General features: G+C 40.8%; 2 protein-coding genes, 1 long non-coding RNA gene and 1 other non-coding gene across 5 annotated transcripts; 2 read left to right on the top strand and 2 right to left on the bottom strand.

The window, feature by feature from the left end:
• Positions 1–1,938: 1,938 nt before the first annotated feature.
• LOC129598894 (U5 spliceosomal RNA) lies at positions 1,939–2,051 on the bottom strand. Its single transcript, XR_008691834.1, has one exon. It is a non-coding gene; the product is annotated as a U5 spliceosomal RNA (small nuclear RNA).
• A 1,009-nt stretch (positions 2,052–3,060) lies between these two features.
• On the top strand, positions 3,061–5,937 carry LOC129594793 (uncharacterized). The gene is made up of 3 exons (XR_008691234.1): positions 3,061–3,258; positions 3,326–3,982; positions 4,157–5,937. It is a non-coding gene; the product is annotated as an uncharacterized LOC129594793 (long non-coding RNA).
• A 3,756-nt stretch (positions 5,938–9,693) lies between these two features.
• Positions 9,694–18,366, top strand: LOC129592065 (trehalase-like). 2 transcript variants are annotated; one of them, XM_055488013.1, is made up of 10 exons: positions 9,694–10,336; positions 10,524–10,866; positions 12,033–12,302; positions 12,888–13,090; positions 13,324–13,572; positions 14,664–14,725; positions 14,891–15,079; positions 16,226–16,461; positions 16,551–16,784; positions 17,622–18,366. In XM_055488013.1, the coding sequence occupies exons 1-10, from the start codon at positions 10,218–10,220 to the stop codon at positions 18,135–18,137; spliced, it is 2,421 nt and encodes an 806-aa protein (XP_055343988.1). In that variant the 5' UTR covers positions 9,694–10,217; the 3' UTR covers positions 18,138–18,366. The 2 variants fall into 2 exon arrangements, with proteins under 2 accessions (XP_055343988.1, XP_055343997.1); XM_055488022.1 differs by lacking the exon at positions 12,033–12,302 and having other exon boundaries at positions 9,699–10,336; positions 17,622–18,364.
• A 378-nt stretch (positions 18,367–18,744) lies between these two features.
• LOC129593946 (uncharacterized) lies at positions 18,745–24,298 on the bottom strand. Its single transcript, XM_055490470.1, has 3 exons — positions 22,895–24,298; positions 20,508–20,846; positions 18,745–19,179 (listed from the first exon to the last, which is right to left on the bottom strand). Exons 1-3 carry the CDS (start codon positions 24,190–24,192, stop codon positions 18,747–18,749), a joined length of 2,070 nt encoding a protein of 689 aa, XP_055346445.1. The 5' UTR covers positions 24,193–24,298; the 3' UTR covers positions 18,745–18,746.
• Between the last annotated feature and the right edge of the window lie 425 nt (positions 24,299–24,723).

Below are 24,723 nucleotides of genomic sequence, written 5' to 3'. Positions count from 1 at the left end.
CATGAAACATTTTTTATTTATTTGATTTGTTTCAAGATTTTATCTTTAAAATCTAAATTGAAATCTTTGAAAATTTTTTTGAAATTTTAAAAAAAATAAGTTCCAATTGAGCTTGAATTTTAAAAAAAATACAGTTTAACTTTCAAATTTAATTTAAAAGGTAAAAAGAATTGAAGTTAAAATTTAAAAAGTTTTATTACTTACATGATCGTGTTTGTTAATTCGAACTTGGTTTCAAACTTTTTAATGGTTATTGTGTACTGTAACGAATTTCTCCGCATTATCTGTGAAGTTGGTATATGCATTAGCAACCTCAAGAGGTTACTACAGGCTTAACCATTGTCCTTACGAGCTAGCAATCTAGTCACGACTACCAATAGCATCGTCTGTTTATGCAGACATTTGCGCTACATAGTCGGTGCTACATAGCCAGCTACGTAGCAGTAGTCAGCCAGCATAAACTCATTTTGTGGAACTACTTGCTACCAAAACGGCTACGGGAGACCACGCCTACGAAATTGGTAGCAAGTAGCAAGTAGTCAGGTCCGATAAACTGCAGTTAACAACCCGCAACACTCGCTGCCTACTCCGAATTAACCAAAATGCGTGGATCACAGGACCAGATCGCCCATCTCAAAGCTGTATCGGTACCTGAATCCGGTGTTTGGATTCACGCACTTCCCGCTGCCTGTCTCGGAAACCTACTGGATGACACGGCTTTCAGAATAAGTGTCGCTTTACGGTTAGGAGCGCCTATAGTAACTCCTCACGCATGTGTGTGCGGCATGCAAGTCGATGAGTTGGGCCGGCATGGACTTCGCTGCAAGCGCTCAGCAGGAAGACTGCCAAGGCACGACGGTATTAGCGGTGAGATCGCCCGGGGCCTTAAGACAGCGGGCTTTCCAGCCAGAATGGAGCCCAAGGGCCTGTCGGTTAAAGATAACAAAAGGCCGGACGTCATCACTCTTGTACCTTGGGCACGAGGTAAACCACTGGCTGTAGATGTTACCTGCGTTGACACACTCGCGGCCTCTTACATTGATCGCACCTCCGTGAACGCTGGAGCCGCTGCGGAGTTAGCTGAAAGGGGAAAGTTATCGAAGCACAGCTGGCTGATGCCACGTTACGATTTCGTTGCGGCGGCGTTCGAGATTCACGGACCGTGGAGCGGTGGCACTAAGAAATTTGTGGACAAGGTTGGAAGCTGCCTAATTTCTGCCACTGGCCAAAAACGCGCCAAAGAGTTTTTTCGGCAGCGCTTGTCTATACAGATACAGCGTGGGAATGCGATATGCGTAATGGGCACGATTCCTGAGCAAGACAGTATAGAGGAATTTTTCTTGTTGTGATTGGGGTGTATCTGTTGCGGATGATTGTTTCATTGTGTTTTTTTATTGTTTGTTTTTTGTCTATTTACTATTTGTTGGCTAACTTCTGACATGGAGTATTAAGTGTAAATACAGTAAATATGTCCATCATGAATAACGGCCATTTACTTAGTAAAAGTCCGCCTAATATTAAAAGTCCTCTATGAGTGATACGTTATGTTTTGAGTTCACTACTAGCGCTGATTGTTCCAGTTTTGACATCTCTGAATCCGCAATAAAACGTTACACTAGCTAAAATAAAATAAACAACGCCTGTATCGACCATCTATTTGTGAATAATCAATTTGTGATGTGAGTACGAAACTCGCTGTACGCTGAAAGTTTCGACCACATACCAAATTTTGAGTGGGGGTCTCGTTGCTCTGTATACGCTCTGTAAGATTAAGCGCTCTGCCATTAGTAGATTCACTTTTACAGAACTCCCGGCTCTGTATCTTACAGAACTCTTTTAAAGTGCGTTTCGAGTAGTACTACTGAGAAGTTTTCAGTTGAAAGGGTTCATTTCATAAACCCCGAAAATCCTTATTTCTCCCCTTTCTTTGATTTTTTATGCTCCCAAACGGGAGCTTCCAAAAATTTTTTACGGCTCATAGCGGCTCCCACACACGGTTTTCTTTAGTAAAAGGCGAAAGAAAATCACGATATGTGCGGAAACCTGAGCATAACATCTAAAACACAATCTGCATTCAGAAGATGCTGCCGAATAGTTTATGGTTACCGCATGTGAAATAAAAGAAACTCCAGATTATCATCAAACTTAGTAAAACGATTTCATTTTACATAAAACTAAAGGGTTTTCATTTTTTATTTGCAAATTATCAAATTTAGAAAACTGGTCTAACAGAACTGGTTTTTTGGAAAAAACCCAACAAGTTCTCGTTAAACTGATGGATACCTCTGTAACAGCGCACGCTATCGCAACATCACATAGGAATGGTTCAAAAAGTCGAATACCGCTTCCTGTTATGCAAATCGTCTTTAACTGAATAAATAAAAACGTACGCGTTAATAAAAAAATTTAAATAACTTAAATATCAGTTCAAAAATTTTAGCCACCGCACGTTATTCTACGGTTCTACCCCCAAGTAATACACAATTTTTATTATTTTTTAGTGGCAGGGAATTTGTTGCTAGTTACTGTATTACTACATTAGCAACAAAAGAATGAACTATCTGTACGAGTATTTCGAACTTGTGGTCAGCCAAAGTCTCATTTTAGACCTATTGCCTACTGAGTATGTGTAATTAAACGGTTAGTAAAGTTGGAAATACCTCCAATCTTGCATGAGCGAAACCCCGAACGCTTGATTTGACAATCTGCACTTGTGACATTCACAGTGGTGATTCTAAATGGTTTTACTATTAATTTTTACGATACATAGATATCGCTACATTTATAAACAGCATCCATACATGTGCAGTAATATCTATATCTATAAGATATGCAGGTACTTTGTAGAATCACAAGTTGAAAAGCTGATATAAGACACTGCACAGCGAATAATTATTCATGTGTGCAATAACAACTGCATTGAATTTGTATAACAAGTAGTACGAGTACGAAAAGCATTCCACGATCAGCTGCGCCAAGCATCATAAATTATTAATTACCAATCGGTTAAAACTCTGGAAGAACGCTGAATAAGCCCCAATTCAAAATGGGAAGTGAACCGGAAACAGCCGGCAAGCTTGTTGCACTACATACATCTTATTTGATTAACTTATTAGTATTAACTGCACCTAGTAAGAAAAATTCCGTTAGTTACAAATTAGTCGCATGAATACACACCGGCAACTGCCATGATCCGCCGGTCGCGGATCACATATGCTGAATTCCCGGCATGCGTATCATTTAAATGGACCCGAATGGGTGAGAAATGTTAAACAAGCCGACCGGAAGTCAGCGCCAGACTAATTCTTTGTAATCCTTGATACAGTTTCAACTGTCTAATACGACTGTGTATGGAATAAAATTGCCTGCCAAATTCGATTGTGCCATCCGGGAATTAATGCCCTAGACAGGGTTTACTTGTACGCCGGCCGATCAATAATTCAAGGCTATCGTTAGCCCTGCTGGCCGCCGTTATCTGCAAGTACCACTCTCCCTGCTCTTTCTATGCAATGCAAACTCCCTATCAGCCTCTTCCGGGAAAACCCGGCTGGATGCGAAGGAACGGCCAGACTACAGCTGATAATTTAGCAGTTCGTCTGTTCACGTTCCTGGGAAGTCGTGGATGCGAATTGTGGGCATTTAAGCCAGTCCACGCGTGAGCACGGTCACGGCGATAAACTGGGACGCTACGAGTAGCATTTATTACTGCCGGTTATGGTAATTCGCAATAAATACGCCTACGAGTGACAGTTTTTTTTTGCAAACCGATTCCCTTTTGGAAAACGTCGTAATTGATCAAGCTGCTAGCCGCAGTTTTTTTATGCACTCTCCCTTTTGGACCCACGAGCCTTCCCCAAAAGAAACAATATGTATAATTGCATCTACCCAATGTAATCTATTGACTCTGTGAAATTCGTACATGATACTTGCAGCAGCAAACAACACTGCGCGATCAATCTCCTTTCCCGTCAGTGAATATGCAGTACGTACAGTAAAATTATCTATACGATACAGTATCAGATAATTTAATGGAGATGCGAGTAGTAGTAACTAGTATGTAATGTTGATATAATACTATATAAAGTTTGCTAGAAGACATTAATTTACGTGATGCAGCGTTTGTTTGTATTACGATTGTTTTATTACGCTTTTTGAGGCTCGATTGCTTATCCTGCGTCGCTACAACCAATGAAATATGTGTGACGGCTTTGATCGAATAATGGAATCTTGGTGATCATCTTGGGAGAGAATTATAATTTATATGGTATGTACATAATATATTACATATTCAAATCATTGTGCGAAAGCGGTCCATGCCAAGTTCGGGTCCAAGTTGGGACACTGTACTGTATATATAATCTATATGTGTACCAGTATGCTGTTTATTTTACAGTACATGTTGTTTCACTGTTGTTTCGGTAATTGTTTCACTGTTGTTTCGGTAATTGTCACACTGTTGTTTCGGTAATTGCATCCAATTCCTTGGAAAAATCCTGTTTATCAGATACAGCTATTATAGGCATTGTTAACAATACTGTAGAGGCTGGGAAAGAGGCCGGTATATCAAAAGGTAAAATTAGGAAGTTAGTGAGTGCGAAAGTCCGGTCAGAAATGACAACGAGGCGCGATAACAGGTTACGTACACTAGTTCAGCAGGGCGCGTGGAAGGCGGTAGCTGAAGCGCAGGCAGTGGATACTTTCTGGAAGTCAGTTCTATATAACTTACCAGAGAAGACCGTCTCTTTTATGGTCAAGGCAGCTCTCGACATTGCTCCTTCTTTCACTAATCTTTGCAAGTGGGGCATGTCTATTTCAGCTAAGTGTGATCTCTGTGGTGGGGAAAGCGGTACTCTCTGTCATATTCTTAATTGTTGCCCTATCGCTCTCTCTGGTGCACGCTATACCTGGCGACACAACAGCATTCTTAAAGCTATTTTCAACTGTTTTACCAGTGCGGCTGTGAATGGTAAGTGGGAGGTTCGTTGCGATTTGGACAACGAAAGTTACGAACGTCATTCTACGACCATCCCAGCCGACATTCTCCCTACCACCCTTTACCCTGATTTAACGTGTATTAACCGTACCGAGAAGCGTATCATTTTAGCAGAGGTTACAGTCCCCTTCGAGTCTGAACAGGGATTCAGCAACGCCGACAAGCGAAAGAAGGAGCGCTACTCCCGCCTGTGCAGAGACCTGGACGTAGCAGGGTGGACAGTTGAATACCATCACCTCGCCATCGGAAGTAGAGGGATGATTCCCTCTAAAGCCGTGAATGCCATGCACCGCATCGCCAACACGGTAGCCGTTGGAGGAAAATACGCGAAAGCCAAACAGCTGCCAGAATCGCTTGCCTCTATCGCCCTTAGTTGTAGTTACGTAATTTTCCTGAATAAATCAAATGTTAACTGGGCAGTACCGGGCCCAAGCGAACTGTTTACGTATTGATATGCTTTCCTTCATGTCCAGTCGACCTCAGCACGGTCGAAAACGATGCTGTCCTGTTTACATTGTACCACTGCACTTCTGATGTCGATAATTGGCTGGTGCGATGTTCTCCCACCTTACCTTTATTGCGCACTGTTTTAATTATATAACTATAATAGCATTAATATAGAATTACGGTTGCGAATTATAGGAGTACAATGACAGGCGATTACGTGCGTAAGTGTCTATGCTTTCCCTTTTTCCCACAGGAAAACTTTTCAATTCCTTATTAAATTTTTTCTTTCCTTAATATTAACTTTAGTAATAAAGTTTTCAAGAGTTAGTTATTTTTACGTGGGTTTTGGGTTTTATGCATAGACCCCAGCGCGATCGTCTACCCGACACACTTATTTTGTTACATCTTCGCAACCGTAAATGATTTAAATAGCGCCACGGGCCTGCGTGCCTGCGAATCTTAACTTTATAATTATGTAATAGGGAAAGGAAGTCGCAATAAAGGCTGTGTTTTTGTTTTTTTTATTTTACAGTGCGTATTTTACATATTCTGTATATAGATAAATGATAATTATTTGTAATCCAGTTCCGGAAAATGTAAAACCAATTCGCAGTTCAGTTTTACACATACTATAGATATTGTATTTAGGTGCTGCATAAACCGACATTGATAATTACTGTTGTAATAGTGTGCCCTTTACTCCTGCAAGTGATTTGGCCACTCTACAATAGAGTGTAGAATACAATTGTAGAGCGAAGCGGCACTGCTCCAGCCTACACTCTGTATGTATCCAATATCCATAGTATATATAATAGTATATATATATATCTTATATATATCCATAGTATATATATAAGATATATAATAATTATATCGTATGTGTGCCGACGGATGGATACGTGTGGTTGATAATTATTAATTATTATATATTATGCCTGCAGATACCCCAGCAAGGCAAGTAGTTCTTAATTATTCTATTTTTCTTTAACTTAATTTTAATTATACTTCCATTTTAGTTTTGCGCTAAATCCCAATGTAAGGATACTAACATCATGGCGCCGTGATCATTATTATATGTGCTTCTATATATGCTGCTGTACTTTGCAGTTTTCAATTCTAGCCGCAAAAACTGGTAAAATTCGATCTTAGAAACACATCCAGCGAACAGTATGTTGGTTTTCTGGACTTTCTTACACCCTAATCTTTCAGTGCGTCGTTAAGTCAGGGTAAACGTCAGCTACAGTCTCCCGCTAGGACGCTGTAGGCCAACGAACGGATGCTGAAAGGAAGAGCATGTATCGTTGTTGTTGGATTATTAATGTGGGCCCCAATAAACTGTGTAACGTTCTACATTGACAAATTATGTTCTCCACGTGTACACCGGTGCCGGAATGAAGGTTGTCGTCGCCGACCAGGACTTTATGTAATCCAGTTTGTCAAGAGTATTGCGTGATGTGCGTGTGTGGCAATTAAGCATTTTCCGTTTAGAAGTAATGCGACAGCAAAAACAGTGTCAGTTATTTATTCATACGTGTACTGCTGTGCATCTTCGTCCCGACGATTTATACAGTTCAAGATGCATGAATTATGCGGCAGTTGAATACTAAAAACACGCGAAATCGTGAGCCGTCTTTTTTAACTAAATGTTCGCAAATCATAACTAGCACAAACTGCTGAGGTTCTGCATTTCAGAGGAGTAGTGTTAAAATTTTAACAAATTATTAGCCATTAAACCGGATGCCCTACGTACAAAGTTGTTTTAAAAACCGCTATTAGCGTATGTGTGTAGTGTGTACACAGGCCAGTACACCTATGTACTTAAATTATTACTACGAGTATATGCTCACACTTACGGAATTATTTACAACCATATGAATATTCGCACAGATAAAAATCTTAAAAGTTTATGATTTTTGTCTTATGCATGCTCACAGACTGCGTATCTGTGCTTTATTTGATTTAAATTGTTTAGTCTAATGACATGAGAGTATTTAAATATAGCCTGAATAAATATGGATTATGGACACAAATTTATCGGCGGCACATTAATCAATAGATTCGTGCTCTAAACATTAAAAACGGTTCCGGTATTACTTACTTAATTCTTAACGTAATTTTGCCTCGGTGGCAATAAATTATTTGCTGCTTCGATAACACTATTAACGGTTATTTGCAGTGTTACTAAATGCAAACTGATAGGTGTGACAAATCGACAACAAATTTGCGATAAATACTGTACTATAAATGAAAGTATACATAGTATGAAAGCATCTACAGATACAAGGTAGCCTCGCGCATCTGCGCTCGGCACTTAATTACTGGATAGTATTGGCTTTGTTTTGGAAAGGTCATTTATAAATATATAAAGGCTGACATTCGGAATATCTGACGTTCTGACAAATTTAATTTTTCACGTTCTGGAGTTCTGGCGTTCTGACGTTTTGACGTTCTGACGTTCTGACGTTCTAACGTTCTGACGTTTTGACGTTCTGACGTTCGTACGTTCTGACGTTTTACCGTTCTAACGTTCTGACGTTCTTACTTTTTGACGTTCTGACGTTTTGACGTTATGACGTTCTGACGTTCTAACGTTCTGACGTTCTAACGTTCTGACGTTTTGACGTTCTGACGTTCGTACGTTCTGACGTTTTACCGTTCTAACGTTCTGACGTTCTAACGTTCTGATGTTCTTACTTTTTGACGTTCTGATGTTTTGACGTTATGACGTTCTGACGTTCTAACGTTCTGACGTTCTAACGTTCTGACGTTTTGACGTTCTGACGTTCGTACGTTCTGACGTTTTACCGTTCTAACGTTCTGACGTTCTAACGTTCTGATGTTCTTACTTTTTGACGTTCTGACGTTTTGACGTTATGACGTTCTGACGTTCTAACGTTCTGATGTTCTTACTTTAGGACGTTCTGACGTTCTGACGTTTTTACGTTCTAACGTTCCGATGTTCTTACTTTATGACGTTCTGACGGTGTTACGTTCTGACGTTCTTACGTTTTGAATTTCGCACGTTTTGACGCTCTGAAATACGTATGGACTTTTGCATGACGTAATAATATACTTACTTATTTTAAGTACCTAAAGTGCAAGTATTTATGCATCCGCTATAGTCTCCGTGGTTACAGACATTATGTTTTAAAGCACTTTTTATTGCTGTGAAGTGAATACTTTTTCGAGTGCTCTTTACGTTTCCTATACTTAAGGCCTGGTGAAACCATCTTCTGACCACTGGTTATTAAAAACAAACAAAAATCTATTGGCACACCTATGGAAAATATGGAATTTTTTAAGACAAAGCTGGACTTAAACTGACCACGAGTTATCGAGGAGTTAAAAACGGCGCATAAATACGCTTTGGTCGGTAAGCTTGTATGAATATAAAGATACAGTCAACAATGCGCTGTACAGCTAGAGTACAGATACTTGTACTTGTACTTACTGTAAAAAGGAACCAGTCCCTATGATTTATGTAGTCCAAGATTGACTCGATCGTGTGCCGTGGCTACGAGTACAGTAAAATTTAATGTTCTTTCCTATTCTATGGGATGAGTAAACATTCCAGGTAACATGTTATATCTACATATATCTCTGTATATGTCTGGAATTTATTTAATTTATTAATTGCAAATTTATGTACCTTCTTTCAAATTCTTCACGGACAGCGTACGATTAACGGAAATTCGGCAAAAAAACCAGTTTACACCCACACATCCTAAACTTGCCATGGGATATTTGTACAAATTGAAAGAATACTTAATGATGCCAATACTGATGCATCCAGGGTAAATTAGCTCTTAGTTTTTGTCTACCATTTCGACGGCACTTGACCGAACAGCCCATAAACAACATTATAAAGCAATTTTCCGCCGGGGATAATAATACTCGAAACTCAGGCGTATTCTCGTTGTCCTCGAAAAATGCCTTCGCAGCATTAAACTAGACACATATTGCAGCTTTGCTGCCGTGTGGAAGAGATTTGTTTCAGCGTTTATCTACCGAGCATTTAAATTGTTTTTCGGAATCTAATGTGATACCGTAATTTTCTGTTATTGATCGTACAAATAAACCTTTATTTCTTGAGCTGGATGCCCCATAAAACTAATACGCTAGACATAGAAGTTTCATGAATGATTCGGCGGCAACCAATCAGAGCTACGCTGATCGAAGCGGGGTGGGCACTACAACTTGTACAACCAGAACGAACTGCTAGCTGAGAAAATATGTCTGGGTGGAGTTTATTAAGTTCGCGGCGCAACACCAATCTGACGACAAAATATGCCGGCAAAAATTTTTAGCTTATCCATATCAATATTTTGGCTATGTCCAGCCAACATTACAAGTGTTATCAGCACCACAGGAAGGCCATGTGCATTGATTCTTCTCTTATACGGCGTATAAGAACTTTCTTTCTCTACGTTCTGCATGAATATATTGCTCGTACGTCCATCTGCCAAATTTGTGCTTACTCAAGAATAACGTTATCTATGACTGCAGTCTGCAGTTAATGATATGCTGAGAAAACTGCCGATATTATTATTAGCCTTCCAGGTTTCCCTTTAATCGGTCCCGGCCCTGTTTTACAGCACTGTCGGTGTGTCATCGAGTGTTTATTAATTTATGTATTTATGCATCGAGTTCGTGAATTCATCTGGGCATTATGTAACGGGAGAAACTGTGTCGCGATTTGGCCTAATTTCCGAATCGACCGGTGCCGGTAGCCGCCGTGATCCCTTGACGTTGATCATTTTGCAGAAAGCTTACCGTCATGTCGACGATCTCCATTCCAGTACGATGCATTAGTGTGATTATTGGATTATGTTTGTATGGGATGAAATGTGACGATCACTTGCAGCCGGAAAAGATTGATACGATTCCCTGTGAGAGGTAACCCAAACAAACGATGATCGCTTTTTCTATGAGCAGCGATTTTGTAGCTGTCTACTCAAAGGTCAAAAGACCCGTCTCCTCGATTACATGCCAAAATTGAAAAGATTGGCCGAAATATAACTGATGGCTACACTCTCTCTAAACACTCACGATGTGAATAACAAGAGCGTTTGTATTTTTGTAGTGAGCTATTCTGCGATGGCCGTTTCCTTCACGCTATCCAGCTATCGGGCATGTTCAGTGATTCAAAGGAATTCGTCGATCGACCACTGCGTGTGGACGCCAATGTCGTTATCAATGAATTCACCCGGCTCATGGGACGGGACAAGAAGATCGTCCCACAAAACCTTATTCCCCAGATGAAGAATCTGGTGGACAGCTATTTTTTACCGGTGGGCAGCGATGTAGAGGAAGCGTCGCTGTTGGACTGGCAGGAAGATGTGCCACTTGTTCGCCGGCTACGCGATCGTCATTTACGAAACTGGGCGGCTGAACTGCATGGGAAATGGAAGGAGTTCGGACGCAAAGTAAATATGTAATCGAGCCTTATATGCCAGAATACCGTAGTTTACCGATAAGGATGAGAAGCTCGCTGGCGCGTTCATTGATAGCATACGAGGACGAGCTTAGTACATGTGATAGACAAAAAAACTAGCGAGAGAATCTGATAACCATGCCCGGCCCGTGCAACACGGGCAACCACCCAGGTTTGTCAGTGCTGGTAAACACATCACATTTAATACAAATAATCACCCCAGTAATACCGCACACTTTATTTCTTACAGTAAAACTTTGACTTTGTAGAACCACATGTGAAATTTCAGAGGACTCACTTTTTACCCATTCTGAAAGATTTTTTAATTTTAGTCGGAGTATTTGTCACATCGCTAAGTCCGCTACGAGTGTTTCTTTTTCGCTCATTTTTCTGCAGCAGTTTTTCTGCTTCCCGCTGCTCGAGCGCTGCGATTACTTTACTGTCCGTCGCAATAAGCCCTGCTTTGGCGCGCAGACGAGAATCTTTAAGTTTTCTCTTTTTCTGAGGATGAGCGCTCATGAAATTATGGTGCCAATCTGCAGCCACTTTGTCAGCTGCAACCGATGGAAGAAAACCTTCTGCTTTAGAGATTGTGAACGCCACAATCTCTTCTATCTGTCCTTCAGTCAAAAGTGGAATTTTTCGAAGATTTGTGCGTATAACTTCCAGCTCGCTCACGTATACGGTGGCATGGCAGGTTCCTCCACACAATTCTCACTCAACGGTAGGCCCGAAACAACGCTGATACTCGCGCAAGAAGTCTCCATCGCAGGTGCAGAAAACAAACTGGCAGGTAGCCGTACGTCGGTGATATTCTCATCGTAGTACATCTCGCCAGATGGATCTTTATATTTAGATGGTAATTTTATAACATTATTATCAAGAGCTTGGTTAATTAATGTCAGTCACTGGTTGCTGGAAATTTTGCGGAGAACCAATTATAAACAAAGTTATAAAACCAAAACAAAACTCGCATTTAAATTTTAATACGAGTGTGCGTTACAGTAAATAGCAGGCCGTGTTCAGCTAACGGCTGCGTGACGGCGCGCGGCTACCGCCAGCCTAAGGTGGCTGACAGTGTTGCACAGCACGCAAATGGTTATCAGATTCTCTCGCTAGTTTTTTTGTCTATCACATGTACTAAGCTCGTCCTCGTAGTTTCCAAAACAAACAGAGGGTATGGCTAACCAAAAGGACGCTCTTATCGCACCGTTGGCATCCAAACGTTTTTTTATCGTTCACATCGAAATGTTAATATGGATGTGGTGGCTGTCGAGTTTTTTTCTCGCGTGCGCTGGCTCAAGTGTGCACGAAGAATTGCGGTTTACCAGCACAGCGGTTGTAATCGCATGTGGACAACGTCAGCGCGCGGATATTTCGCATGGGTGTCAAGTGCGCAGAGTGTGGCCCCTCATTAATCACAACAACGTAATGCAGAATAACGCTCTGCTAACAAAATTCAGAAATTTGAGGCGAAGCAACAGACTAAAAAAAGCGGTGCGAAATTACAAGGCACTTTAGCATGAGAATTGCTTGCCTAATGAGCTTTGAGATGCGGCATATTACTCTGATAACACTACCCGCATAAAATAAAGGAAATGTCCACTGGTCACCTTTGTCGTTTTGAAGTCAAAAAATGATAAATTAAATATAATTGTTGTGCCATGTTGGGTTTTAGTGCTTAATAATACTGCTAAATAAACAGCGGAATTGACCAGTTGGATGATACTAAGGAATTTATTGCGCAAATGCCGATTCCTGGTAACAGCGAAGAATATTAAAACTGTAAATATTTGGACTTACTAAAATTTGTGGCTTTTGTTATGGTATTGTGTGTCATATTGGTATGGTCCATTACGAATGAATCAAGCCAGTCATTCTCAATAATTTGTAGCGTTTTTATTGAGCGTTGCACTTGAGCTGATTTCCGTTGACCGTTGAGTATCCTTGAGATGTCTTAGTATACATTACGACGCATCAGGCAAAGTGTGTTAAATTGATTGTGATTGATAGACCGGCCAGAGTGTCATTGATCATCCGCATCGCCATTCCCTAATTGCTCTGCCGTATCCCTTCATCTCCCCCGGCGAGGTGACGGGGCGTTTCCGTGAGCAGCACTACTGGGATGCCTACTGGATTATCCATGGTCTCCTCATTTCCGGCATGAATCAAACGGCCAGAGGCATGATTCTCAACTTCGCCTCCCTGGTTGACAGGTCGGTAATTAAAAGACTATAAATTAACGGTCCCTAATCACACATCCCTAAATGTGTCAAGTGGAGTGGTCCATATTTGTTTTATCTGCAAATTTGTCCATTTTGTAATATAGACTGAGTTCTTCTGAAAACTGTGGTCATTTTAAAGGGTGTATATGTTTATTTCTTTAAATTTTCAATTTACATGATTGAAAAAGTAATTAAATATACTTGATTGCTTTTGATATTTTCAGATTTGGCTATGTTCCAATTGGAAACCGGGTGTACTATCAAAATCGTCCTCAAATGCCGATATTAGCCGTAATGGTCCGCTTGTACTGGTCGCACAATGTCCACGACGCGGAGGCGTTAATCAAAGAGACACTGCCGGCCATTGAACGGGAGTATGATTACTGGATGACCTTCCGTGCTGTGGACATAACAACGGCTGACGGAAGGAAGTTTACATTGAATCGGTACAAGGGATCCGTCACAAAACCGCGGTAAGTCGTATTTGTCTGCTGCTGAATAACAAATACATAGTCTGCGTATATGCGGCCTACCGATGGGATCTATTGACTACCCATAGCCTAGTGACCCAGTGCCGGTTGTAAGCAGAACATTCATAGTTATTCCCGGCATGCGCACGCTCCCGCATTTAGCACGAAAACGCCATCAATCTGCGTTGGCGATTACAGACAAATCTTGAAATGGAAAGTGTGGCTTTTATTATCACTTTAAATGGTATTGTTTAGTTTCAAATGGGAAATATCAATAAGCTGTAAAGGATGATTACAAAGATTTGGTTTCATAATAGGCTGCCATCCAGCTGATGGCTATCCTGCGGCGATTCCTGTTTTAGCGAGATTTGTACATCACAGGGATCGATCGTTTACGCTCACAGAATGTCTTCTAGGGTTCTGTGATGGCTCAGCAGTTTCAACATTTTAGTGAAATTAAATACAACCGGTATTTGTGCCATGCATTCACTTAAGAAGTTTATAACGTTAAACGTGCTTGACCGCACATGCGTCTGCTAAAAGCATCTGTATATCTATATTATTCCCGTCTGTGTATTCACGTGATACACTGCATGTGTTAGACCACTACTTACATCTCCTTTTTTACACCTTATCTACCGGTAATAAGTAATTTAGCAGAGTACGGTTTTGGATATTTTGTATGAATAATTATTTTGAGATGAAAGTTTTATCCGCAATTCGGTAAATTTAAAAATAACTGCTAAATTAATATCCTTGAATATTGCACACAAAATAACCTTACTGGTTCCTCTCACCTCACTTTACGTTTACAAGTTTATTGCATGATGAAACGTCAATCTTCGTTCTTCAGTACGTGTACGAAGTACTGCATTTTACGACCAGTATAGCTGCAATAAATCGTTAGCTTTGTTTTAAGGAATCTGTCGATATGATTATTTGGTTTCTTACGCATGCAGGCCGATAGATTTCAAAGCGTTTGCCGCGAAAATGTATGTACATACCATTTAGGTAGGGTTCGAAGTAGACATCAAACCGCCTTTGTAGATATCTCAAGAATCTAAAGTGGTTACAAAATTTTTCTTTTACACCAGGCCGGAATCTTATCGGGAAGATCTGGAAACGGCGCGGTCACTGCGTAATCGATCACTGCCAGGTAAGAGTCTGTTCAAATCACTACTTACCGATAAAGTGTAAAAGGCAGCTGCGCATAAAATATGTGTCAGCCATTTGGGTGATGGTACAACTACAACACACTGAAATATGTGTGATCATTTTTGTTGGAATTGTTTGCATTATTTTCATTTGATGGCAAATATAGGCGTGGAGGACAAGCTCTTTGCCAACATCGCCGCGGCTAGCGCCAGTGGATGGGAATTTTCATCGCGCTGGCTCGATGGACCCGATAAAGCATTAAGTGAATTACGCGCCGAAGATATTGTTCCGGTTGATCTGAACGCGATGATGTGTTTAACGGAAGAGCATATGGCCACTTTCTACAAGCTTGCAGGTCAGTTGTAAGCTGTTTTATCAACTTAAGTATGTATTAGCGCAAAAATCGCCAACAGGAACAGCATTATAGCAGTGTGTGCCGGTGATGGAAAATGTGCCACTAAAAGATGAAAATTTGTCGGACTAAACCCGTTCTTAGCAAATTATTGCGTGTTCTCCTCTGTGAGGTTATCTGCCGATATATAAATCGATCATAATATAAGACATTATTCGCTCATGTCTGACGCCCAGTTTTAGATTGGTTTGATCATATTTAAGAGAGCGTTTAATGGAAATGGGATTTTTTGTTTGACAAATAACAATGAATAGTCTATACACGTTAGCAAATAGATTTTTAAACTTGCATAAAGCCGCTTGAAGAACATTTTGCCATTGCAGTGTCGTAAAATTCATTCAGGCGTAAAAGCCGGTTTCCTTTACACTTGCTGATTGTTTTCGATAATACGGCATGCTGGTCATCCTAATAATCGTCTACGTTTGCCATTATCAATTGTTAGCCGGTGGCCTGCCTTAGGCATTACCCTTTCTCTTTGCAAAATTGAACGAAAATCGAAAAAAGGAACACTTGCACGGGTCGACATAACGTAATTAAGTTTTTGTTTTTTTTTAACCCGGGAATTTAATTGAATAAAATTGTGTGTACATAAAATAATTTTTTAAGCGCAATTTTATAAAATTGCTTCGAAATTTTCCAGTCTGCCCCCACGCTATATTTACACAGTATGCTCTATGCTGTATACTGTATAGTGCATTCATCAATCAGTTTTGCGGTGGACGGCATACCAGCCTCGGTTTAAGCATTGACCGCTGGTGGTCAAGTCGGCGTTTACACAAATGACACAATTTATCAAAAAACCAACTAACCTTGTCTACACGCGCAGGTAACTTTTGTATGCCTTTAAAGTGGCGGCGAGTGGCCAGTTGCTTCATGATCACCATTCAGGAACAAAGTACATAAAAGCAGCGATATAAGCGAATTATGCATGTTTGCTAACGGCTCAGCATATGTTTATGTGGTGCAGGACAAAAGTGTTTAGGAGCCGTTATACGTACGGAAACTCAGTGCGCCTGTGAAGCACTTAACCGTGCTTGACTGCTCCGTGACTTTTTTGGCTATCAATATTTAACCAGCACTTATTGGCAGGTGTTGACAGCAAGTCCACAGCATACATGACCAAAGCCAGCCAGCGCGGTGACGCCATACAGGCAGTTCTCTGGAACGATGCGATCAAGATGTGGCGTGATTATGATCTGCGCACTCGCAAACACCGGAAGGGATTCTATTTAAGCAGCATTACGCCACTCTTCGCATCCTGCGGCTCACGCACGCTGGATCTCATGGATACGCACTTCTTACGTGATCTTCTGGCGTCGCGCGATGTAAGAAGTTTGTTTAGTCGTTTAATTACCACTTGTTAGGGAATTTGTTTGTCAGAACTGCTGACATTGATTTTCTCTTCGCTAAACAGATTAAAAAAGCTTTGTCGTACCCGGGAGGCATGCCGGTGTCATTTGTCGACAGTCGCGATGCCTGTCACAGCTGCCAGTGGGATTTCCCTAATATGTGGCCCACCATGCAATTAATGCTCATCGAAGCCGTTGCGCGCAATTCCGAGATGCGCGAGGAAGCCGCCAACTGGGCACAGAATCTGATCAATGCCATTCACGGTGGTTATATGAGGCATGGATTGATGTTTCAAAATGTAAGAGCATTAATAATTCTCGTGGCAGGCAAAACCAGAAACCATAAATTTCGTCGGTAGTTGACTGTGGACAGTTTGCCGATGGTGTATATTTTTTTAAAAATATTCATGTGTCATAAAAAGTGCAATCAAAAAGAGCCGGTACAATACATCTTGACGCCTTGTTAGCTATCACTCGGGTGGTTGATCGATGGCAGGTGATGGGCATTCATGCGTTAATTGACTTTTAATGCTAATAAATATCGCACGTGAATTAATAAGGATTTTATACGATCAGTGACCGAGTTACCTATCAAATTTTATTTGTTTAGGACTGCAGATAACTGAAATAGCAGTGAAAGTGCCGGACTTCTGAATAAAACTAACATAATCAGAATTTAAATCTGCGGTGAGAACGTTGGTCAAAATGCACGTTGCGAGCTAATTACATATTTTAATGTTGCTTACTCTACTTAATAAGTATCTACTGTATCTAAACATGAATTCAATGTTCTTCAGATACTTATATAAATAACGAATGTATAAAATTAGTAGTTCTGTCAAAGGTCACAGATTCGGTTTTTTTGGTGATGAGTACTGTAGATTTTTCTTTTATCAAAATAAATCTGAGGACATCACTGAACAGTTTCAAAGTGAATACAAATGGGTAATTTATTTCGTTAGCAAGCTTTAAGGGTCGTCTATTAAATTCGCAAAAAAAAGAAAAGTCATTCGTATCAATCGGAATGGTATTTTCTAAACACAAACATATTTGCAATATTATGGTGTTATTGTTTTCGCGAAGTGACATTCATTTTTAACGTCAACTCGAATATTTGTATTTGTATGTTTTTGCAGTATAACGTTAATCAAAGTGGATATTATGGTCGCGGTGGTGAATACGTGGTGCAAAGCGGCTACGCAGCAACCAACGGTGCCATCCTGCGCTTGCTGGAACTTTTTCCCAACATCCTGCACGATGGAAATAACAACGAAATCTTAGATAAAGATGAGAAGCAAGACTTGGACGATCATCCCCGGCCACAGCCGCACGCTCAACCCAGTATCAACGAGAACAATAACGGGCTGGCTTCGTCCGATCAACCGGCGATTGATACGGGCGAAACATTCCAGTTCCTAGCTCAAATGCACACTGTCGATCCCATGGGAAGTGACCACAGTCAAGACAAAGTCCTGGAACATGACAAGAGACAACACGACCAGCGATCCGATAATGCGCACTACGAATCTCCCTTGCCCTCCAAAAGGGTCAGAGACAACCCAGGAAACAATGTCGGATGTGTCATTGCTGCTCGATTTATGTACACAGCCTCGATTCTCCTAATCCTTGTGATAATACATGATTTTTACTAGCGACTGACCACTGAAGAATTTTTGGCAATTTGAACGAAAAGGTTTTATAGCGATGTTTATTGTTCACTATTTACGTAATAACGGTAAACTGGTATATTTTTGTTTTGTTATAATTAATTGTTATTTTGATCGATAAAGGTTTTTGCCAATTTTGTAGTCGTATACTGCCAATAACTTATCAGTACGGTGCGCCCAACTGCTCATTTCGATAACGGCAAACCAATAAACAAAAGAGAAAACCTAAAAATAATTGTTATTAATTACCCCCTAGCTCATAGACTTCATACATAATAGTGTACTCGTACTGCATATACCGCAACAGCCACTGCATTGAATCTGAAACACACCTGCATCAAATCAGTAAATATTTTTATTTAAGGGGAGGGCTATGAGATGAAAGTGGGTTTGGGAAAACAGGAATAGTTTTAAAACGGTAGAAAGGATGCTGTTGCCATTGTTCTGGCTGCATGCGCAAAGGGTCTGCCTACCCAATGGTGCGCTGCGATCTTGTCTATCCTCTGTCTAGACAGAGCTATTCAAGAAACAAAGAAAAAACTTTGACTTGAAAACTTGAATGAGAAAGTTTCTTCAACTCGAATGTGATCCGCATCATTCGATGTCATTCTGGGTAGAAAGCTTATATTCTCCAACATACCAATATAAAAGTTTAAAACCTTTCGCAATAATCGCAAAAAATACTTTTCGAAAAGTGTTTTTCTCAGTTTTTTCGAAAATTTTCAGGGTCCATTCACGGCCTTCATTGTAATAACAGGTTGCCAAATTCACAGCGAAAGTGACATTTCCCTTCGAACTGAGCCGATTTTTTCCATCTATACTCCAAAGTATAGAATTGAAAGCCTCACACTGATCCGTATTGCCATTGTGTTGCAAACTAGTGAGCAGTTCTTCAGTGGTCAACTCTTCAAATACCGGCCAGATGGCTTCCATACAGGCTTCCGGAATGACCTTTTTTGGATCATGGAAATATTCCTGACCGGCACTTTTCGCTTGCAAATAACGGCAGTACTTGGGATCACAGCCACTGTAAAATTATTTAATATAGTGTTTGTATTGTAAGCGGATGTTCTAACAAAACTTCAACGCAGCGCGTACGAGTACAGTCTAAAATTCTGAGAATAAACTTGCAGTTGTAAATTAGTAAACCAGTACTATATATGTATGCTATTATGTATGTTATTATTATATTATATTATATTATTAGCTAATATTGTCTAATATCGATGTGCTGCATAATACTGTACAGTATACTGGATAAAACTGTACGAGGACGAGCTTAGTACATGTGATAGACAAAAAAACTAGCGAGAGAATCTGATAACCATGCCCGGCCCGTGCAACACGGGCAACCACCCAGGTTTGTCAGTGCTGGTAAACACATCACATTTAATACAAATAATCACCCCAGTAATACCGCACACTTTATTTCTTACAGTAAAACTTTGACTTTGTAGAACCACATGTGAAATTTCAGAGGACTCACTTTTTACCCATTCTGAAAGATTTTTTAATTTTAGTCGGAGTATTTGTCACATCGCTAAGTCCGCTACGAGTGTTTCTTTTTCGCTCATTTTTCTGCAGCAGTTTTTCTGCTTCCCGCTGCTCGAGCGCTGCGATTACTTTACTGTCCGTCGCAATAAGCCCTGCTTTGGCGCGCAGACGAGAATCTTTAAGTTTTCTTTTCTGAGGATGAGCGCTCATGAAATTATGGTGCCAATCTGCAGCCACTTTGTCAGCTGCAACCGATGGAAGAAAACCTTCTGCTTTAGAGATTGTGAACGCCACAATCTCTTCTATCTGTCCTTCAGTCAAAGTGGAATTTTTCGAAGATTTGTGCGTATAACTTCCAGCTCGCTCACGTATACGGTGGCATGGCAGGTTCCTCCACACAATTCTCACTCAACGGTAGGCCCGAAACAACGCTGATACTCGCGCAAGAAGTCTCCATCGCAGGTGCAGAAAACAAACTGGCAGGTAGCCGTACGTCGGTGATATTCTCATCGTAGTACATCTCGCCAGATGGATCTTTATATTTAGATGGTAATTTTATAACATTATTATCAAGAGCTTGGTTAATTAATGTCAGTCACTGGTTGCTGGAAATTTTGCGGAGAACCAATTATAAACAAAGTTATAAAACCAAAACAAAACTCGCATTTAAATTTTAATACGAGTGTGCGTTACAGTAAATAGCAGGCCGTGTTCAGCTAACGGCTGCGTGACGGCGCGCGGCTACCGCCAGCCTAAGGTGGCTGACAGTGTTGCACAGCACGCAAATGGTTATCAGATTCTCTCGCTAGTTTTTTTGTCTATCACATGTACTAAGCTCGTCCTCGTACTGCATGTACTTGCCTTTCGTGCTGGGGATTTTCATCGCTGGAAATTTTATGGAAATATGGCGCCTTCACCCATTTTTCAATTTCTTCTAACGGTGTGGTCGAGGTAACGTTGCGAACGAGATTGCTGGCCACTAGTTTTCCAATTTCTTTACCAATGTCAGCTGTTAGTCGGCCGGGACCGGATATTTTTTTCCCATCGCTTAGAACGCCCTTGCAATTCTTTTTTATGGTTTCTATACGCGGTGCAAATCTTTTTCCGAAATGGCTGTGATCGTTCAGTTTTCGACAGCGGTATATCTTTTTCACCTCGTTGAAACCTTTCGAATCACCGTCTGCGAGAATGCGAACAATCCTGTACAGAAAAACACACACACAATGATCGCGGTAATTGCATGTATCACAATGCACAGAAAATTATTTAGAAATTATTTACCGACATTATAGCAGTTAGAATTATTTAGAATTATTTAGAATTATTTAGAATTATTTAGAATTATTTAGAATTATTTAGAATTATTTAGAATTATTTAGAATTATTTAGAATTATTTAGAATTATTTAGAATTATTTAGAATTATTTAGAATTATTTAGAATCATTTAGAATTATTTAGAATTATTTAGAATTATTTAGAATTATTTAGAATTATTTAGAATTATTTAGAATTATTTAGAATTATTTAGAATTATTTAGAATTATTTAGAATTATTTAGAATTATTTAGAATTATTTAGAATTATTTAGAATTATTTAGAATTATTTAGAATTATTTAGAATTATTTAGAATTATTTAGAATTATTTAGAATTATTTAGAATTATTTAGAATTATTTAGAATTATTTAGAATTATTTAGAATTATTTAGAATTATTTAGAATTATTTAGAATTATTTAGAATTATTTAGAATTATTTAGAATTATTTAGAATTATTTAGAATTATTTAGAATTATAACTTTTTTGTCGTACCTGTGTCCGACTAAGTATTTTAATTATGGTGACTGCTATGCGCCCCGACAAACCGGGCGCATAGAATTTAGCTGTGCGCCCCGAGTGGTCGGGCGCACAGAATTAGGCTTTGCGCCCCGAATTTCCGGGCGCAGAGATATTGGCGATTTGCTGTTTTTTACGAAGGGTTTTTATGTTTTATTTGGATTTTCTATTTATTTAACCACTCAATTTTCCTATTGTATTGTCAAAAGCAGAACAGCTTTAATATAGGGCATACCTCAACCTGTAAGTTTACTTATTTGCTTATGCAGACTACGGCAACAACAGCGACAACGCGTAATCGTTAAGCTTTATTTGAGCATTGGTTGAAGACACTAGCAACGGAACACGGGTCACTGGCGTCGAGGTTAGGGTGGGGGAAGAACGACTTGATTCCTGTAAATCAACTTTACTGATACTGAAGTCGATTTACTGCAGTGGACACAACAGCAACTAAAAAATGTACTAAACACAAGTGTGCAATCGCTGTTCGACATCGTCAATCGGAGTTGCATTACTTGTTCTGCCAACATTTAAACATTTTTTCCATCTTTGTGCACTAATGGCGCTCGAAGATTTAGCGTTGATAACTAATAACAATAATTGTTATCCTATACAAGTCATTGTAAACCTCTAGAAAAGCAAAAACAGTTCATCGAGATTGCGACTGCACTCGACTGTACCAAGAACACAGGCAGCGTTGCCCCGTTGTATTTCTAAACTGCAACGCTGCAACAAAAACTGCTTCGCACGGCTTTCTCCAGTCTGCTCCCGAATACGTTTGGCCAGATCCGAGATAAAACCACTAGTGCTTGGTCCACAGGATCCCATAGTTTCGAAAGCAAAAGGCTGTACAATGTATCGATCCCTCAACTTCTCATATTTTCCCAGTTTTCGAATCTCAGCGGCTTTCGCGGCAGCGCCAGGGTGGTCAGAAGTTTGGCCAATATATGTTGCCGCTAGCGTGTCAGCTACAGTGACATCCCATACTAATGGTTTTCCATATTGCCAAGGATACAGGGTCATGCCATCTGGTCGTTTTCCAGTTTCCTTATCAAGTCCGGGAGGTTCCAAAATGGCGGATATTTTCGCAGATCCACACGCCCGCTGAACTATGTTGTTGAGCGCGCTGTGGCGCCGGATTCGTCCTGCACTTTTCTTACAGCAAAGGCCATGATGACCGTACCTGTCAACCATTTCGCCACAACGGCATATGTGCTCATTACAAATAAAAGCACCTAAGCGTAAAGCCACAGCCACTCGTAAACTGACATCATCAAGAAGGTTTCCTAAACTGGACACAGGCAGCGCCGACAACCATGCAGAAGACTTTTGTAGACAGGGCCAACAAGCGAGCTTTAGCGATAACGTCGGCATTGTCCACTAAGAGACGGCGCATTTTGTCGTACATCACACCGGTCCACGCTGACTGGAAACGACGGCTCGGCATAGGCGGTGGGTCTTCCAAGTTTCTCCTGATAAACCTTAACCACATTTTCTCTAGGGCTTTGACCAGTATCCGGGACAATCTCACAGACCAGAGGATCCGTAGCATAACACGAAGATAGATATGCAGGCAACGCTACATCCTCCGCCCTACAAAGGCCGATTCCTCCAAGGCGATCAGGTAAAATCGCTTGTCGCCACACGGTGTCGGACATTTCTACATTCGTAATTTCTTCCGCTTTTCTCCTCACGGTATCGTCAAACAGGCGCAGTTTATCTGGACACTTCCAACACGGGGCGCACCTAAGAGTAAACAACAATCTCGGCAGCGAAAGGCTGTTCTTCAAAAGGAACAATGACTGATGCGCTGGCAACACACCGAGCAGATCAGTCAGACGTCGTATCTGACCGATCTTTCCATCTAACACTCGCCCAATCGCCAAATCAGTAAGTGGTGCACCAAGGAGGTCCAGCTGCTCCGACGAAACCAGCAGAATCTCAGGTGAAATAGAGTGAAAACTTTCAATGACTTCTTTCCGCTCGGATTCAGTGCCACCAAAAACGTGCAGCTCGCATTTCGACAAATTCAACTGCAAGCCGAGTGTGCGTGCTTTTCCCAATATAGTCATGAAATCTCCCAAAACGGTATCCGGATCCCCGCCGCACGTGCCGTCATCCAAAAACCAGATGTTTAATTCGGACTGTAATTCTCTGGACAAATTAGCCGAGATCAAACAAAACAGTAACGGGCCAAGTGGATCCCCTTGCTGGATACCATGGGCAGAGGCAATAATTTGGTCTCCACAAAACAATGACGACGGAGTGCTGTATGCCGCGGAGATAAACGCATAATATTGAGGAAGAACTTCCGCCACTTTCTTCAACATCACATCTCTGCGGACCGTGTTAAAAGCGTTAGCAAAGTCCACAACCTGTACTTCAGAACAGTCATCCCGTACAAATTTACGAGCAGCATGTACGGCCGCTTCTGCACCTCCACGAGTACCATAACCGAGCTGCACGGGACGAAATAGTTCTCCCATCTCATCTTGAACGCGTCGGCTGATAACTTTTCCAAATAGCCGCCGCAATGTGCAACCGCAAGCTATGGGACGAATACCCCCGTTTTTCTTTAATAGAGGCGTCAACATTCCACCAAAGAACACTCTCTTGGCCGCCGCAGGGATCTTTCCGGATAGAGCTAGGTTGGCCAGTTTGGACAGGGCCGACAGTAAGGACTCCCCTGTTTCTCCAGGCACACTCACCATCTCCTTACTTGTTCAGTATTGGGATGTACTTACATCCCAACGACACACCCTAATGGTTTTTCTCGGCTGAACACCGTTCAACCAAGTCGTCCAGCCGTGCAGCTACCTCCCGCTACGTTAACCGGAATTGGCTTTGCTAATTCTGTTTTGGTAAAGTTTTGTGCATTGAGTGGACTTCCGTGCCGTCCTAGATGACCTATGACAATTGTTGCTCACAGAACGTGATAAGCCAGTGTTACTCGTATTAGCATGCGGTAAAGTTGCTTAAAATCAGGATCTCTCAGACCAGTTCCGCGACGTTTTAAGCAACCTTTTCAATAAACCATGCGATAAAAAAAGGGGATAAACTAGCTACTAAGGCTTTTTAAACTTCTGCTTTCCTGCAACCTTCGCGTCGGTGACCCGTGTTCCGGTGATAGTGTCTTCATCCAATGCTCAAATAAAGCTTAATTACGCGTCGTCGCTGTTGTTGGCGTAGTCGGCATTAAAGCAAATAAATTTACAGGTTAAGAACTTAAGGTGTGCGTAAGT

This window comes from Paramacrobiotus metropolitanus, unplaced genomic scaffold, assembly GCF_019649055.1.
Source record: "Paramacrobiotus metropolitanus isolate TYO unplaced genomic scaffold, Prichtersi_v1.0 Parri_scaffold0000003, whole genome shotgun sequence".
Taxonomy (NCBI): Eukaryota; Metazoa; Tardigrada; class Eutardigrada; order Parachela; family Macrobiotidae; genus Paramacrobiotus; species Paramacrobiotus metropolitanus.
The sequence above is the reverse complement of the archived record's forward strand: the minus strand, read 5'-3'. Positions and strand labels throughout refer to the sequence as shown.